Source organism: Python bivittatus, unplaced genomic scaffold, assembly GCF_059951505.1.
Source record: "Python bivittatus isolate LINGU-HERP-01145 unplaced genomic scaffold, Pbiv_v1 ctg000190_np1212, whole genome shotgun sequence".
Taxonomy (NCBI): Eukaryota; Metazoa; Chordata; class Lepidosauria; order Squamata; family Pythonidae; genus Python; species Python bivittatus.
In genome coordinates this window covers 20,043,141-20,057,288 of record NW_028277042.1, presented here as the reverse complement: position 1 = coordinate 20,057,288, position 14,148 = coordinate 20,043,141, and the positions used below count along the sequence as shown (strand labels likewise).

At 47.7% G+C, this 14,148-nt stretch overlaps 1 protein-coding gene across 6 annotated transcripts in view; it reads left to right on the top strand.

Annotated features, from left to right (window-relative positions):
• The window catches only part of GSE1 (Gse1 coiled-coil protein), a 271,237-nt gene that overhangs the window by 121,917 nt on the left and 135,172 nt on the right, over window positions 1-14,148 (top strand). Inside the window, exon 1 of one of the 6 annotated variants that reach the window (XM_088136187.1) lies at window positions 2,925-3,025. The exons of 4 other annotated variants lie outside the window; for them this stretch is intronic. In XM_088136187.1, coding sequence (XP_087992313.1) covers window positions 2,983-3,025 — 43 coding nt within the window. In that variant the 5' untranslated portion in view covers window positions 2,925-2,982. Of the gene's footprint in view, window positions 1-2,924; window positions 3,026-6,499; window positions 6,519-14,148 lie in introns of those variants that run through there. One more of the 6 variants, XM_088136190.1, reaches the window with a different exon arrangement.

The window sequence follows — 14,148 nt, the reverse complement described above, 5'->3', positions numbered from 1 at the left end:
GGTGAGAAGAGGGGCCGGGCCTTTTGACAGCAGCTGCTTGGCCAGGCATGAATTCCAGGAATGTGGCCACATTGGAGGAGAAACGGCTGACCTCTGACTCCCGAGGATGAGACAAGCCTTCTTCTGTTTCACCTCGGACAGATTATGGGGTCAGTGCAGTGGGTCTCCCTATCTCTCTTCCCGTTTCTCCCCATCCTCTCCCTGATAAAACATCTCTCATCCCGATAGATCTGTCAGGTTCTGGCCAGAAACAGAGGAGAGATGGAGCCAGAGGAGGTGAGGAGCAAAGCACGGGGGAATGGCACAGTCATGCACTCTTGCTTTGTTGAACTCTTCACCTGGGACTTACTCTGCTTCGCAACCATTGTGCAAACGGCAGTTGAAGTTGAACTGCAGCAGCCTTTCGAAACTCTACACCAAATCTGTGGGCAAACGGGATGGCTGATTTCTCCCAAGACTGCCAAGTCAAAAGAGACAGACATTCTTCAGCGATTTCTAAAGAGTAGGACTTCCCCTTACTGCTCAGGTTCTGAAAAGGCTGTATGGAAGGGCTTCCTCCAACCACCTTGCCTTGTGATGGAATGGAGATGTGGGAAGGTAAGGAGGCAGGAAATGGCCGGTGAGAGATTCACACGCAGCCCTTGGCGCCTTACTAACTAAAAAGTGCCAGGATGCTATCCTGCACTCAGTAGAACGAATCCAAAATTCATGGTTGTGAAAGAACCTTGTCCCCATTTGCTCTGGGGTGACTTAGCTCTGTGAGAGAGTGCCTGAAGGCAAACTTAGGAACCTAGTTCTTTAAAGGACTGTCTTCCCCAAGCAGGACACTCCTCCGTTGTGTGAACTTCAACTCTCAGAATTCCCAGCAATGGCCATGCTGGTGGAGACGTTCTGGGAGATGGGCCCACTTGTCAGATGGGCACCCAGCTGAGGAAGGCTTGGCCATGGACCGTGAGCAATTGGACCTGCCCAGCATTGTGCCGAAGTGAGAACAATGGGCAGGAAGATAAAGGGAATGAAGGTCACTTAGGAGAGGAGAGAGTTTGTCTCTTGGATTGTCCACTCAGCTGTATCAACTTGCATTTCTCTTCCTAGCTAACTCACGTTTAGTCTAGAGATCATCTGTTTCTTTCATATGTCCCCCTAGTTCCATACCACTCTTCAGTAGAAGAGAAGTGTTGGAAGTTCCTCTTAAATGTTCACCAGAATTGGACTTCTTTTTGGGGTTGCCGTTCTTGTCAGTTAGGAAGATGTTTCTCCTAGACTTCTTTCCAGGCTCTTCCTTGTCTTTGATGCCTGTCCTGGTTAACGAAGGGTAGAAAGCGATTGGAAAGAGTAGAGCCGTCACCAGTTTAGTTACTTTCAGATTTATTAGGGCTGTATCTCCCAGAATTCCAAGCTAGCATCCAGTCCCCAGAATCCCTTTGGCCTTGCAGGGTGGGATGTTCTGGAAACTGTGTCCTCAGCACTCCTGATGGGCTCCAGGTTGGGGAAAACAGCATTGGAGGTTGGCTTGGTAGACCAGCACTGAAAGCATGGGTATAAAAAAGCAGAAAGACAGTGAAAAACATACTTAAAAAATAAAAACAGAAAGGGCAATGCCTCCAATTTGTATCTTACTTAGAGGACTGCATTTTTCAGATATCACTCTATAATTTAAGTGAAAGAACAGGGTTCCACAGAGGGCTCACGGCTTCCTGAAACCCATTCCTATCCTATGCGGCCCTCCAGGAGAAAGAAAGCACTCTGTGTATGATTTAAGTCACAATTTTCTTCAGTGCATCTTAGGAAAATCCAGTTTTTAGTTTTTTTAATGTGCAAAAAAGTACCTTGTCTTAATCCTGGGACCTTTGTTCCCATAGATTTGAACACACTTTTTATATATATATAAAAATATATAGAGGACCCGAGATTGAGGAAGACACGTACCACCCATAGGGGTGAGAGGGGAAAATTTATATATATATAAATTAATTTTCCCCTCTCACCCCTATGGGTGGTACGTGTCTTCCTCAATCTCGGGTCCTCTACCAGAGGCCTGAGAGTTTGAGAGTTCTGCGCAGCATATATATATATATGAATATATATATGGATATATATTTGAAGCAAATACGAAGAAACAGTCATGCATTTGGCAGATGTTGAGGATGATGAGACCTTCCAAAATCCTAGGCATCTGGGCCCCAATGAGAGCATCGAAGGCTCAGGGGCCCTTTCCCTCCACCCCATTCCTTCCTTTCATGCCCAGTGTGCAGATGCCCATTTCCGTCCCCTGCCCATCCTCTGGTCCCACCTTCCTTTTGCCGCTCTCTTTCCCAGAGGTGAAGACAAAGAGGAAATGCAGTGTTTGCAAAGAGGTAAACACAAAGAGGAGATGCAATGTTTGCCCGGACCCTGGAATAGCCATCAAAAAGGGGAAGGCGGGCGAGAAGAGGAGGAATCCAGAGCTATTGAGAAATGAAAAATCTCCTCCAATTAGAGGCTTTGGTGCTGCAAACTCGAGGCGAAGCGCACTTGAACTGTCACGGAGGAACCTTAATTAGCAGCTGCGGGTGAGGGGTCAGCTACAACTCAGCAGCCTTGACAAGGTTGCTATCAAGTGCGAGGCGCGGAGGAGGCGGAGGCAGAGGCTGGCTGGCTGGCTGGCGAGCAAACCAGCCGTTGGCGGGTGGGGGGAGAGCAAGAGCTCTTTCAACTCAGGACAGGCCCCCGAGCACCGGGGAGGAAAAGAGCTCGGGCAGGGGGAAGGGGGAGAGGGCATGCTTGCAAGAGGGAAGACGATGGATGGGGGCCCCGGCTCTGCCTGAGCTTCGGCGGGCTCCCCGCCTGGGGTGAGCATTCCCGGGAACAGCTGCTTGGAGGTGGCCCCGGGGTGGGGGCCCTGCTGTCTTCAAGGGGCACCCTCTGCAAGAGAGCCGAGGCTGGGGGGAGCCCGGCGGCCAGGCGCCCCCGCTCACATCGCAGCTCAGCTGACAGGCCGTCATGTTGGGGATGAAGACCTGGTCCTCTTTGCTTCAGAGCCTGAGTGAGTGAAAGTTCTCTTCCTTGGCTAGGTGGGCGTCCGGCGTCTGGCGTGGGGTGGAGCCCCAAGGCAGCCCCTTGGACTTCCTTGGACCATGGCCTCAGGGCTGGATTTGGAAGCGCAGTGGCCCCTCCTGGGTTTCTGTGGCCACCTGGCCACAGCACTGTCTTCTGTGCTGCCAGGAGATTTTCCTGGGGAGGAGATGGCTGCATTATGGGAAAGTCCAGGTGTTGGTGCTCCTCTGATTTTTGGAAGTCTTTCATTAGTAGGGTGGAAAGGCCCACGCCTGGCGTGCCTTTCTGAATAATTGCAACCCTCTTCCTGCAGCTCAGGGTCTCATACACAGGGGCCTGGTGCTTTAACTACCCTTCCTTTTTCAAAGTGGCATTTGGAAGGTTTTGCCAGTCAGCATCACGCAAGACCTTTTCTCGCTTTCTCCCACGGATGAATTCCTCGGGCGCTTTGCTTTTCTCCCATACAGCGTGGCGTGGCGTGCTCGGGGCAGTCTCTTAGGTTCTGCCCACCCCAAGTCAGAAGCAGAGTTAGAAAGTGGCAGGAAGGCGTGGGCGTGTGAGTGAGTGATGTGTGATGGGAGCAGGAAAGAGGGGGACGGAGTGTGTTCAGATCACCCAAATTAGAATGATCTGGTCTGATTTGCATTCAGGAAGATGGGGTAAATCTTTATAGCAAGTCACTCCATTCCAGTGTTTTTCAACCTTGGGAACTTTAAGATGTGTGGACTATGCTGGCTGGGGAATTCTGGGAGCTGAAGTCCACACATCTTAAAGTTCCCAAGGTTGAAAAACACTGCTCTATTCATTGCACACTAATGAAACTCTACCTGTCCAACCATTTCCTGAAAAGAAAAAGGTCCCAATGGGTGATGACTTCCTGACCCCGTCGGGCTTCACTTTTAACCCCTTGGCCTTTGGCCTTCTGCAAAGAGGGTGAGGGGAGAACGAGAGAGAACGGTTTTAAATGCAAAATTATTTGATAGCTAACGGGAGCTGGAAAGTTGGCCTGCTTGGTTCTTGTTCTTTCCCTTCCTCCTTTGTGCAGAGAAAAGGAGGAGAGGCTGTTAGTGGAGAAAGAAATCGACCGTTGGATGGCAGATGATCCCCGACATTTTTTAATATGCCAAGGGGAGCCAGCAGCTTTTCGAGAGACACTGAATTCTTCTTCTGCAGGATCAGACGTTTGAAGAAAATGGGCTTAGCTATCCGCTGTGCTGTTAAAGATGGAGCAATCTTGTAATGGCCAAGGGGGTGCACTTAACACTAGGGGAGAAGTCGAGGGCTGCAAAGCAGGCAGGGCCACATCCCTCAAGGGAACGGGTGTTTCTCGGATGCTCTGCCTAGTTTCAGTCCTATTCATCTGATTCCTAGCTTAACATTTCTTCTGTTTCCAGCCGTATTAGTCAGAGGGGATTCTGCGAGTCTTCAAAAGAGGTTTAGCCTTCTACCTGCCCAATTCGGTGCCAAGGCCTAGGAGAGGTTGGCGGTGCGTGTCCTTAACAGGTTCACGTGGTGTGATGCTGAAAGTTGCATAGTTGGAACACAACACGATGGCCCCTTGGCAGAAAACATGGATCTGAGCCCTCGATGGGCCAAAAGAATCTACACACCTTCTAAATTCAGATTAGACATGCAGGAATTTCGTGGTTGGTCGGTGGGGAGCGAGAAATACCTCTGTGTGTCTAGAAAGGGGGTCCAGTCTAAAACATCAGGAACCAGAATGTTAAGCCGGAGTAGCGGATTCCTGCACTGGGCAGAGGGTGGACTAGTTGAACTAGATCTCTCCCAACCCTTCCAATCCATGATGTTAAGCAAAAACACCCTAAGAAATTGCGCTCCTCTTTCCATAGTAGCAGTAGAAGAATAGGGCATTCCTGCCCCCACCCGAACCAAAGGATAACCCCCCCCGCCCCCCACTCTTCTTCCACTGTAGCATTTAGACATCACAACTTACTTTAAAGTTTATCACGCCATAGGAGCATAATGCAAACCAAGGAGAAGCAGAATTTTAGGAATCCATTCAGAATTCATCACGGACAGGGGATCGCACATAACGGGCTAGGTTTTCGAAGGCACGTAAAACACATCGGCGTTCAGTCCTGGCTTGGACGAGATGGGAGATGGTTTCATAAGGAGGTGCCATGGCGGAAAAGACCACGTAGCATGTTGCCAGAAATCTGGAAGACAGAAAGAAGCCCTACAAGGGAAACGCGGAGATGGGCCGGAAACTGCCTGGACACGTCTCCTGTTTCCCTGGTTGCAAAGCAGAAATGGTTCTTTTGGGATGTTTTTTTAACTTCCTAGTCTAGTCTGCAACCCTAAGACTTCTGGGTGGTTTCCTATCCAAAGACTAGCCAAGTCTGGGCCAGCTTAGCTTTGCAAGGTCAACTAGGGGCTGTCTCCTTTGGTGACGAAGGAGGCTTTGGGTGGAGAATAAAGCTCATTGCATGAGAATGGATTTTGAGTTGATCCAAGTTGCAAAACCCTTTGCTCCCCTGGGCCTACCTTCAGCAGCTGGGCCTCCTTTTTCCTCCCCGCCCCCGGCTTCTTCTCAGCTTCCTAGTAGCCTCCGGGCCTTCCTTTGTGAGTCATTGCTGGTGGCTTCTTTTTAACGGGGACCTCTTCCAAGGGGCAGAGAAGTTTAAGGGTTCTAGTGTCTAGGGCAATGGGGCTGGGGGCATGCCGAGCACTTGGGCGGACTGAGGGGGCTGCTAAGCATCCCTCTGCCTCCCTGAAAAGGTGGATGGAGAGAGGCCGTCGCCAGCTCCGAGAACGCTCTTCCCCGGGAGATGAAGCAGTTCTGCAGCTTGGTCCTCTGACGAACAAAGCCAGTGGGTGGCTGGGGAGGGGGCTGCTTATTAGAGGGGCTTCAGGCTAATCGGCAGAGGGCACGCTGTGCCCCTCTCCTGCAGAGAAGGCCAAAAGGTGCCCACTAAGCTCTAATGGCATCAGAGTTCCCTCCCCTGGGGAGGATTAGCAGGCAGAGGTCAGGCAGATCCCTGGTCGGGCAGACGCATCCGGAGCTGGTTGTAATCTGAGCTTGTGTGTGTGTGCGTGTGTGTGTGTGCGCGCGCGTACAGCTCAACACCCAGTCCAGAAAGAGGAGGGAGAATCCTGCTTTCGGCTTAGACAGCAACCTTCCGAGGAAAAGGGGTGGGGGTCTGGATGCCCAGTGCCCCCTCTTTCTCTCCGCCTCTCCCCCATCCCAAGCCCGTGCCTCTGTAAGCCGCCTGACTTCATAAGGGAACTTTATCATGTGCTGGGCTTCTCCATTACCAGGGTGATGTCAGGGTTTAATTTTGCATTAGGCCTCTTGTAGGAGGCTTAAGGCACGGGGCATCTGGGACCTGTTGTCCCGGGCAAGGGCTGGGGGGGGGGGCTCCCGGAAAGAAGATGGTGACGTGCTCTCCTGCAGATGGCCTTGGAGAGTGCTGAGCCTACTGGAGGACTGCGAACCAAGATCTAGGTGTCAGTTTGAAACAGTAAGTGGATTTCCCCCCCTGCCCTTTCATGCCCGGCATCGGCGGGAAAAAGCAGAGCATCCTAAGCCGGGGGGGGGGGGCAGAAGAAAGCGAGAGAGAGAGAGAGAATGCAACCTCTCCAGATAATGCTTAGGAACAGGAATTTATTATGGTGTATACTAATTTCAGTGTGTGTTGACCAGGGTCAGCATCTTTCTAGAGGCAAGAACATGTGCTCCGGTTTCACAGCATTTGTTAATCCTGTAGTTGAGAGCAGGGTTTCTCAACCTTAGCAACTTTAAGATAGGTGGACTTCAACTCCCAGAATGCCGCAGCCAGCATGGGAGTTGAGGTCCACTCATCTTAAAGTTGCTAAGGTGGAGAAACCCTGGTTTAGAGGGTGTGTCTTCTCGGCTTGCAAAGGGGCTCCCCCCAACCAACCTTCGACCATTTCTTGCTTTCTCTCCTCGGGGCCTCTGAGTCACTCCTCCTTCAATTCCCCCTGCTTGTTCTTTTGCAAGTTCTTTTTCCATGCAAGCATTCCCAAAGCTAGCACCCTCCAAGCATGAGAAGAGCAGCCCTATAATTCTCTTTTTGGCTGGGAATCCTGTGAGTTGCGGCCCCAAAGCTTCTGGAGGACTCTTTGTTAGAAAACACATTGACTGTTTCTGAAGCCTTGGTGGTTAGGATGGTGGCTTTCATAACAAGGGACTACTTGGAAACTAGGCCACAAAGATCTTAGAACTCAACATGATCCAAATAGGAAGAGCAGCCTGTAGATTTGCAAAGATGGACCATGAAAGTTTAGGACGATGGAAGCAAAGCAAATGCTAAACAGGGTTAGGTGATACTTGTGAATATGCACGTTCAGAGTTCAGTGAAAAGTAGCCAAGCACTGCATGGTCTTCAAAGTTCCCTGCTTCTTCAGAGCCTTTTTTCTCTGCTAACCCTTACCTGAAGAGCATGTAGATGTAGAGTATTCAACATCTGGCTTCATTAGCGCTATCTTAATGCCAGAGGGAAACATTTGATCCTCTGCCTCTTTTCTTTCCAATCTTCATTTCCCCTCTGCATTGGTTACTAGCTTCAGAAACCTAAGCAGGGTCAGGCCTGGTTAGTAGTTGGATGGGAGAATTGCTAGAAGAAGTAGTGGCAAACGATCTCCTTATTGCTTGAAGACTATATGAATGTATCCGTGAAATCATCAGGGGTTGAATTCAACTTGAGGGAATCTCTGCTTTCATCAGAGAACAGCACCTAGCTAGTCTTGGCTGATTGTGAAAAGCTAAGATGACTCCAGGACCCTCAGGTTTGTGAGAAAGGCAATCTGAAACAACGTTCCACCAGAAACACTTTTTTATTGCTTTCAAGAAAAAAGCATGGATGTGTACTTGAAGTCTCCAGCAATGGAGCTTCTAAGACTGTCTTTTTCTTATCAAACATTCCCACCCTTTTTTACTTATTTGTTTTTCCTCTATCCATTTTGTTTTTGTTTTTTCACTTGCAGAACTTGCAGATTAGCATTATTCCATTGCTGCTGGTTTCGCACTGGATGGTTCAGTGGCTGTAGTCTGTGACATCACAGAAAGTCAACCAGTGGCATGAGGAGAACCATGCAGGCCCAGACAGGTGGTCGCCAAGCCTTCATTAAGCTGCACCCTTGGTCTTGCCTTTGTGTTACCTAGCAAAGTGGAAAATGTAGATTGAAATAAATAACTGGATGCCTGTCAGATGTTTTGTGGTCTGCACACCCTCTGAGCAAGATGCTGGTATGCCATTCTCCGATCTTTACTCACAAGACCTGGTAGTGATTTGACTAGTGTCCCAAGAATGGAGGCGATTTTGTACAAATTTAGACTGGTTCATGTGAGCTTCTCCAAACGGAGGTCCTCCATTCTCAGTTGAAGGACAACACGCTTGTAGTTAGTGACTTTGATTTGTTTGAAATACTCTTTAGGTTATGGATAAGCAAGCAGGAAGGACAGGAGTAGATAGCGTCAGTGGTCATGCCTCTTGGCCAGGAGGCTATATCAGCTCTACAAACTGCTTCTCTTTTGCCTGGGTTGAGAACGCATGACGTGTAATGCCTCCATCAGCCTATTTGCTGATTAGTTCTTCCCAGACGCTTTGTGTTTAACTCAGTAGCACACAATTCTTGTTAAATCAATATTGCGTTGACATTTGTTATTACAGGACATGGGACCCAACTGTGTTTCCCTCGTCTTGCTGTGACTTCCTTGGCCTTTGCCTTTAAATTTTTCCATATCCCACTGGGCAATGAAGACAAAAGCAAAGCTAGATTGTAGTAGAGTCAGATGACTAAATAGTTGAAGAACAACCCTCTTCCTTGGTCTCAAGGAGAAGATCTCTCTTAGGGACTTGGTCCACCTTGATGGTTATGGGTGTGCTTGGCATGTTTATGAGTCCCAGAGTGACCTGTAGAGTTAGCATTGGAAAAGGGCAGGGGTCAAAGGCCATAGTAGTTATCTGGCCTGGAGCATGAACTGGTCACTAAGCCTTAATTGCAGAGTATAGATGGATGTCTCGTCTGGAACGGGAAGGGGGCTATTTAGATTTCCAGGAAGCTGCTAGCCCTTCTAAATCATTTTAATACCTGCTGGTTCCCACAAGCTCATGAGGGCACGGGAGTGTCAAATTCCAGGTCTTCACCTTTGTATCTCTCTGCAAATAACAAAGTTGGTCTAGCCCCTGGCTTTGGAATCTAATAAAATATCCCATCTTAACTGAGGCTGATAGCCAGCTAGCAAAAACACCAGTTCCCAGGTTGGAATGGTCTGGATCCGGATCCATACTCGATTACCACTTTTGTTGTGTGGCACTGTAGTGTCTCCCATGTCTGGTCTAGGTTGGGCAAGTCCATAGTTCCTGAACCCTTGCTCTGTGACCTCTCAAAAGTCAAGTTTCTAAACTTCCTGCTTGGTGTGTAGGAAGAGACATCTTTATTCAGGCTAAACCCACCCTGGAGCAAGTGAACAAAGGAAATACTCCAAGCCGCTCCACCCACCGCCCGTCCCTGACTGAAGTAGAGGCCTCCAGAGATCCATTGGGCTCTCCTGACATCAGCAACCTCAGGTTTAAAGAGGAACAAGCATCTCTCTCAGAAGCAATATATTTATAAATATTTGGGAATAATTGAATCAAAGGTACAAAGTGATGCTGCTTGGGACTTAAAAGTAAGATTTCGGGCTGGTGGAACAGGAAGGGATGTGGAGAAGAATGGGTGGGTCAAGGTCCGTAAAGGCTCTGACTTCGGGAAAGAACCCCTAACAGCTTTGTTTTGGGGGTGTCTGGAAGAATTTAGGCAATGGGGGAAGATGTGAATATTGGGGGCGGGGTCTATTTGTTCCAGCCAGAAAAAAAAGTTCTCCCTCCACCCCCCCGCCCAATTCTTGTCTACAGTTCCAAGATTGAGCAAAAGCATTATGGGTTGACGGTTATGCATTTGGGGACGGGGGTGGTCCCCTAATAACTCTCCTTAGGAAGGAGTGTGTTCCAGAGCCTCATGGCCATTCAGCCACAAATGGTGCCTTATTCATGCTTGATCTTCTGACCTGGTAGGAGATAATCTGGTGGTGCTGGGCTTCTAGGTCTCTGCATTAATACATTCAGCCTTTTAGTCATCCAGATGTTTTTGATTTAGCTGTTTCTTTAGAAGGGATGCCACGCTGAGTCCCTAGGTGCCAGCTCTTGTGTGACCTGCTGATGATATATTTGGGCTTGGAATGATATGTCCCTGATGAATGAACTGTGAGTGACAGTTGCTTCCTTGGCCCTCCTTGCCCCTCTAGGGAACAGAGTCAGGAGCCTCTCCCTGCTGTAAGGTGTCCCATCTCTCCTCTTCGTCCATTTATAATTTTTTTCTTCCTCTTCAGGGTGCAGGCAAGGCATAAAACAAGGGCCTTGCCTAGGTTTTGTTTGAGAGGTAGGAGAGGATGGTCGTCAGAAGATGTTTTCCAGGGGCTTTGCTTACCCTTTTCTAGCCTAAAATTAAAGATAAAAGCTCCTTTTAGTCAAGGTCAGCTCCTGGAGAGATCCTGGACATTGTCTGTAAGACCCTGCTTCATTATGGAGACCAGCTTTTGGAGACCAGACCCACCTCCCTTTCCTGCTAAGCAGAAAAAGCAAATTTTGGTGACGCAGGGCAGGATGATCCTTTCCTCCACTATCACCAAATTCTTTTTTTTTTAAATATAATTTTTATTAAAGATGTTCACCTAAGTAAAAGATAAACATGAAATTATATAGAGTGGAATTAAGAAAGAAAGAGAAATAAAAGATAAAACAGGAAATAGAAAAGAGACGGTAGGTAGAAAGAAAAATTATATAAAGAAGCGACTTCCGATCTTCTTTACAGCGGTTACAAACAAACTTATCCTCTCTCCTCCCTCATTCAAATTACATCATTACAGTATTCTCTTTTTCCCATAGTCACCCCTTTTTAATCAGCAAATCCATAAATCACCAATTCATTTTTTTCCCATTTTCAGCAAAAAGTCCATAAGAGGTTTCCAGTCTCTAATAAAGATACTTGTTGTCTTATCTTCCCAATCCCTTCCTCCGTTGTGGGTATTTCTGTATTTTTCCATGTTTGTGCATATAATAGTCTCGCTGCAGTTGCCATATACAAAATCAATCTTCCATAAGTCTTATCCAGTTGGTAATCCATAAGTCCCAATAAGAAAAGTTCTGGTTTCATCTGAATATTGGTCTTTAAAATTCTTTGTATCACTATATGTATTTATATCCAATTTCCCCCCCCCCTTTTTTCGCAAGTCCACCGTGCAGGATAAAATGTCTCTTCATGTTTTCCACCTTTCCAGCATTGATTAGAAGCACCTTTATTCATCTCTGATAATTTCTCTGGAGTCACATTATATACCAACAGCCAGTATCACCAAATTCCTCGTAGCAAAACTGAACAGATTTAGACTATAAGATGATGCCATGGGTTCTGCCCCTGGCACCAATTCACCTTCCTTTTGCCTTCCCTCCAATTAGGTGAGCTGTGTCACCTTTTCTCCAGAAACCAGTAGACAAAGCTTCAGTGATGCAGATGCCACCACCAAGAAGTTTTCCATCATTTCTTACTTGGCTGCCTGCTGACCCACTCCATAATTCTCCAGGGGACCATCAGCAGAAGGCCCTTATTTATCGTCTTGGAAAAAACATCACTTACCTTGGCCACCTTGCAGTTGACCCAGTGCTCTTACTTGATGGTTTAGGGGCATAATTTGGAATTGGGAGAGAGAAATATATTTATTGTATCCGTGGTCCATTTCTCAGAGCTCAGGATGGTGTATGGGTGGCAAGGGTGGGTGGGTTAGTTTTATTCTTTCTTCTTTATTCAAGATGTTTCTCCTTCTGCCTCCTCTTTCCATTAAAATGGGTTACAACAAGAATGGTTGATTTCCTCCTAGAGCTACCATGCTCAGATATAAAGTGCAGGGCCATAATAACCAAACCGGAGGATCTGAAATGGATGGTCTTGAGTGGCTGAATTTAGCAGCTCAGATAAAGACTGGAGATTTTCTGCTGTTTGTCCACAATGAGGAGACCCTAAGCTTTAGTTTGGTGGGTGCTGCCGGCTCTTTGGAGTAACTGAGACCATTATCCAGCAAATTCTGATAAGAAAACAGCTTAAAAGGCAAGGCCGATTTTTAACTTGCTCCAGCCTTGGAGTCATGAAGGTTTCTCACAAAAGTAGAAGAGAAGTGGGAAGAGGGATCTTATTTGCTTGTGTAAGCAAACCATTTTTGAGGATCTGCATGCGTCTTTCACTTATAGAGAGGTCAACTCTTGTTTTTAGCTAAGATTGGGGGACCTAAGTTCTTGCAAATTAACTGTCCCTGTGAATGCAGTTTTGTCTATTCACAGAGGTAATATAGCAGAAAAAGTCTGGGTGAGTGCTGTTTCTTGTCCTTGCTTGTACTTCTGCACAAAGCAATTATGCAAACAAGTGTGAAGTTTGGGTGTTGGACTAGATCTCCAAGATATCTTCCAAATCCTTAATTTTATGATGCTGTAGGTTACCCTAGTAATCTGTGAATAACCTCCACACTTTCACAGACACCAAAGCTAGGCAGGCTTCAGTTCTTCCACAGAAAGTATGTTTGGTGGGAAATGAAAGCAAGTTATTGGTTGACACGTGTTGTGTTTGGACAAGCATATGGATCCCTAGTGCTGTTCATCTTAGGCATGAGCTTATTAATAATTTGGACTTTTTTTAATGTAGAAGATAAATGGATTAATGGATAATGAGCCACCAAGTCAGTGTCAACTCTTAGCAACCATATAGATAGATTTATTCCATAACGATCTGGCCCCAACCTGGTCCTTTAGGTCTTCCAACAGAGCACCCATCGCCACTGTAACTGAATCCATCCACCTTGCTGCTGGTTGTCCTCTTCCTCTCTTTCCTTCTACTTTTCCCAGCGTTAGAGCCTTTTCCAGAAAGCTAGATCTTTGCCTAATGGGTCCAAATGACCATTTGAGCCTGGTCATTTGTGTCTCGAGTGAGAACACATTATGTTCTCTGATTGTATTACAATTAGGCTTCTGGCTGTGTTGGGTTGGGGGTGTTGGGAGTTGTCATCCAATCCTTTGGGAGAGGACTTAGTTAGGGAAGATTGGTTATGTTTTGAAGTTCTCAAGCCCTTCCTGTGAGGTTGGTGGGACCTGTGCTCAGAATCCTACGGAAGCTGGTTGGTGTTTGCTGTCCTGCCTTGTAGAAGATGCCCAGTGAAGTGGACTGATTTAACTGGTAGGAGTTCTGCAAAACCATAGTGCAGTGTTTCTCAACCTTGGCAACTTTAAGATGCCTGGACTTCAGCTCCCAGAATTCCCCAGCCAGCATGGCTGGCTGGGGAATTCTGGGAGTTGAAGTCCAGACACCAGCCAAGGTTGAGTGGGGACTCTGTAAGTGAAGATGTTTAGGACAGTTGACCTCAACTGTCCTATTCATGTGTTCCTCCATCACTTGCACCCAATCAGGTGCTGCTGTGGCTAGGTTTAGAGGCAGGGGAACCCATGGCAAAAAAGGACCCCCCCCATCACTTACGTCTTCCTCTTTGTGTTCTTGTGTTCAACTGATCCTCCACTGATCCCTGAGCCTTTAAAGATCAGGTTGGGATTAAATGACTGGGGCTACAAGAAGCAGCAAGAGTGTTTAATTGCAGCCTCTCCAACTTCACACCTGAGTACATGCAGCCCCCGGACGTGCCGGCTTAACGAATTCACCAGATGCGTCTATGGATGCGTTTAAGTTCCGGTGGTGGGGCAGGCGGTGGGGAGCGTGCCTGTCTGCAGGGTAAGCCTATCAATGTGGCGCTTGGCAGCCTGGCATGCAGCGGACACGAGGCTAGACTTTAAATAAGGGTGCAATTATTGTCTGAATAATTGACGAACAACGGGCAACGCTTCGGCACTCAGTGTAATGGGCTTTGAGCTGTTGCCACAGGAGAGGCACTGGTCTCCGTGGCTCTGCCAGTTTTCTCCACGTGTTTGGCAGGAAGGCTGAGGGAGGGGAAAGCATTGCTTTTCCTAGCTGGCGTCAAGGCATCGGCCTCAGAATGAGACTTACAGGGGCACTCTGCAAGTTAAGTCCACATTTTTGCTCATGGATGGGGATCTT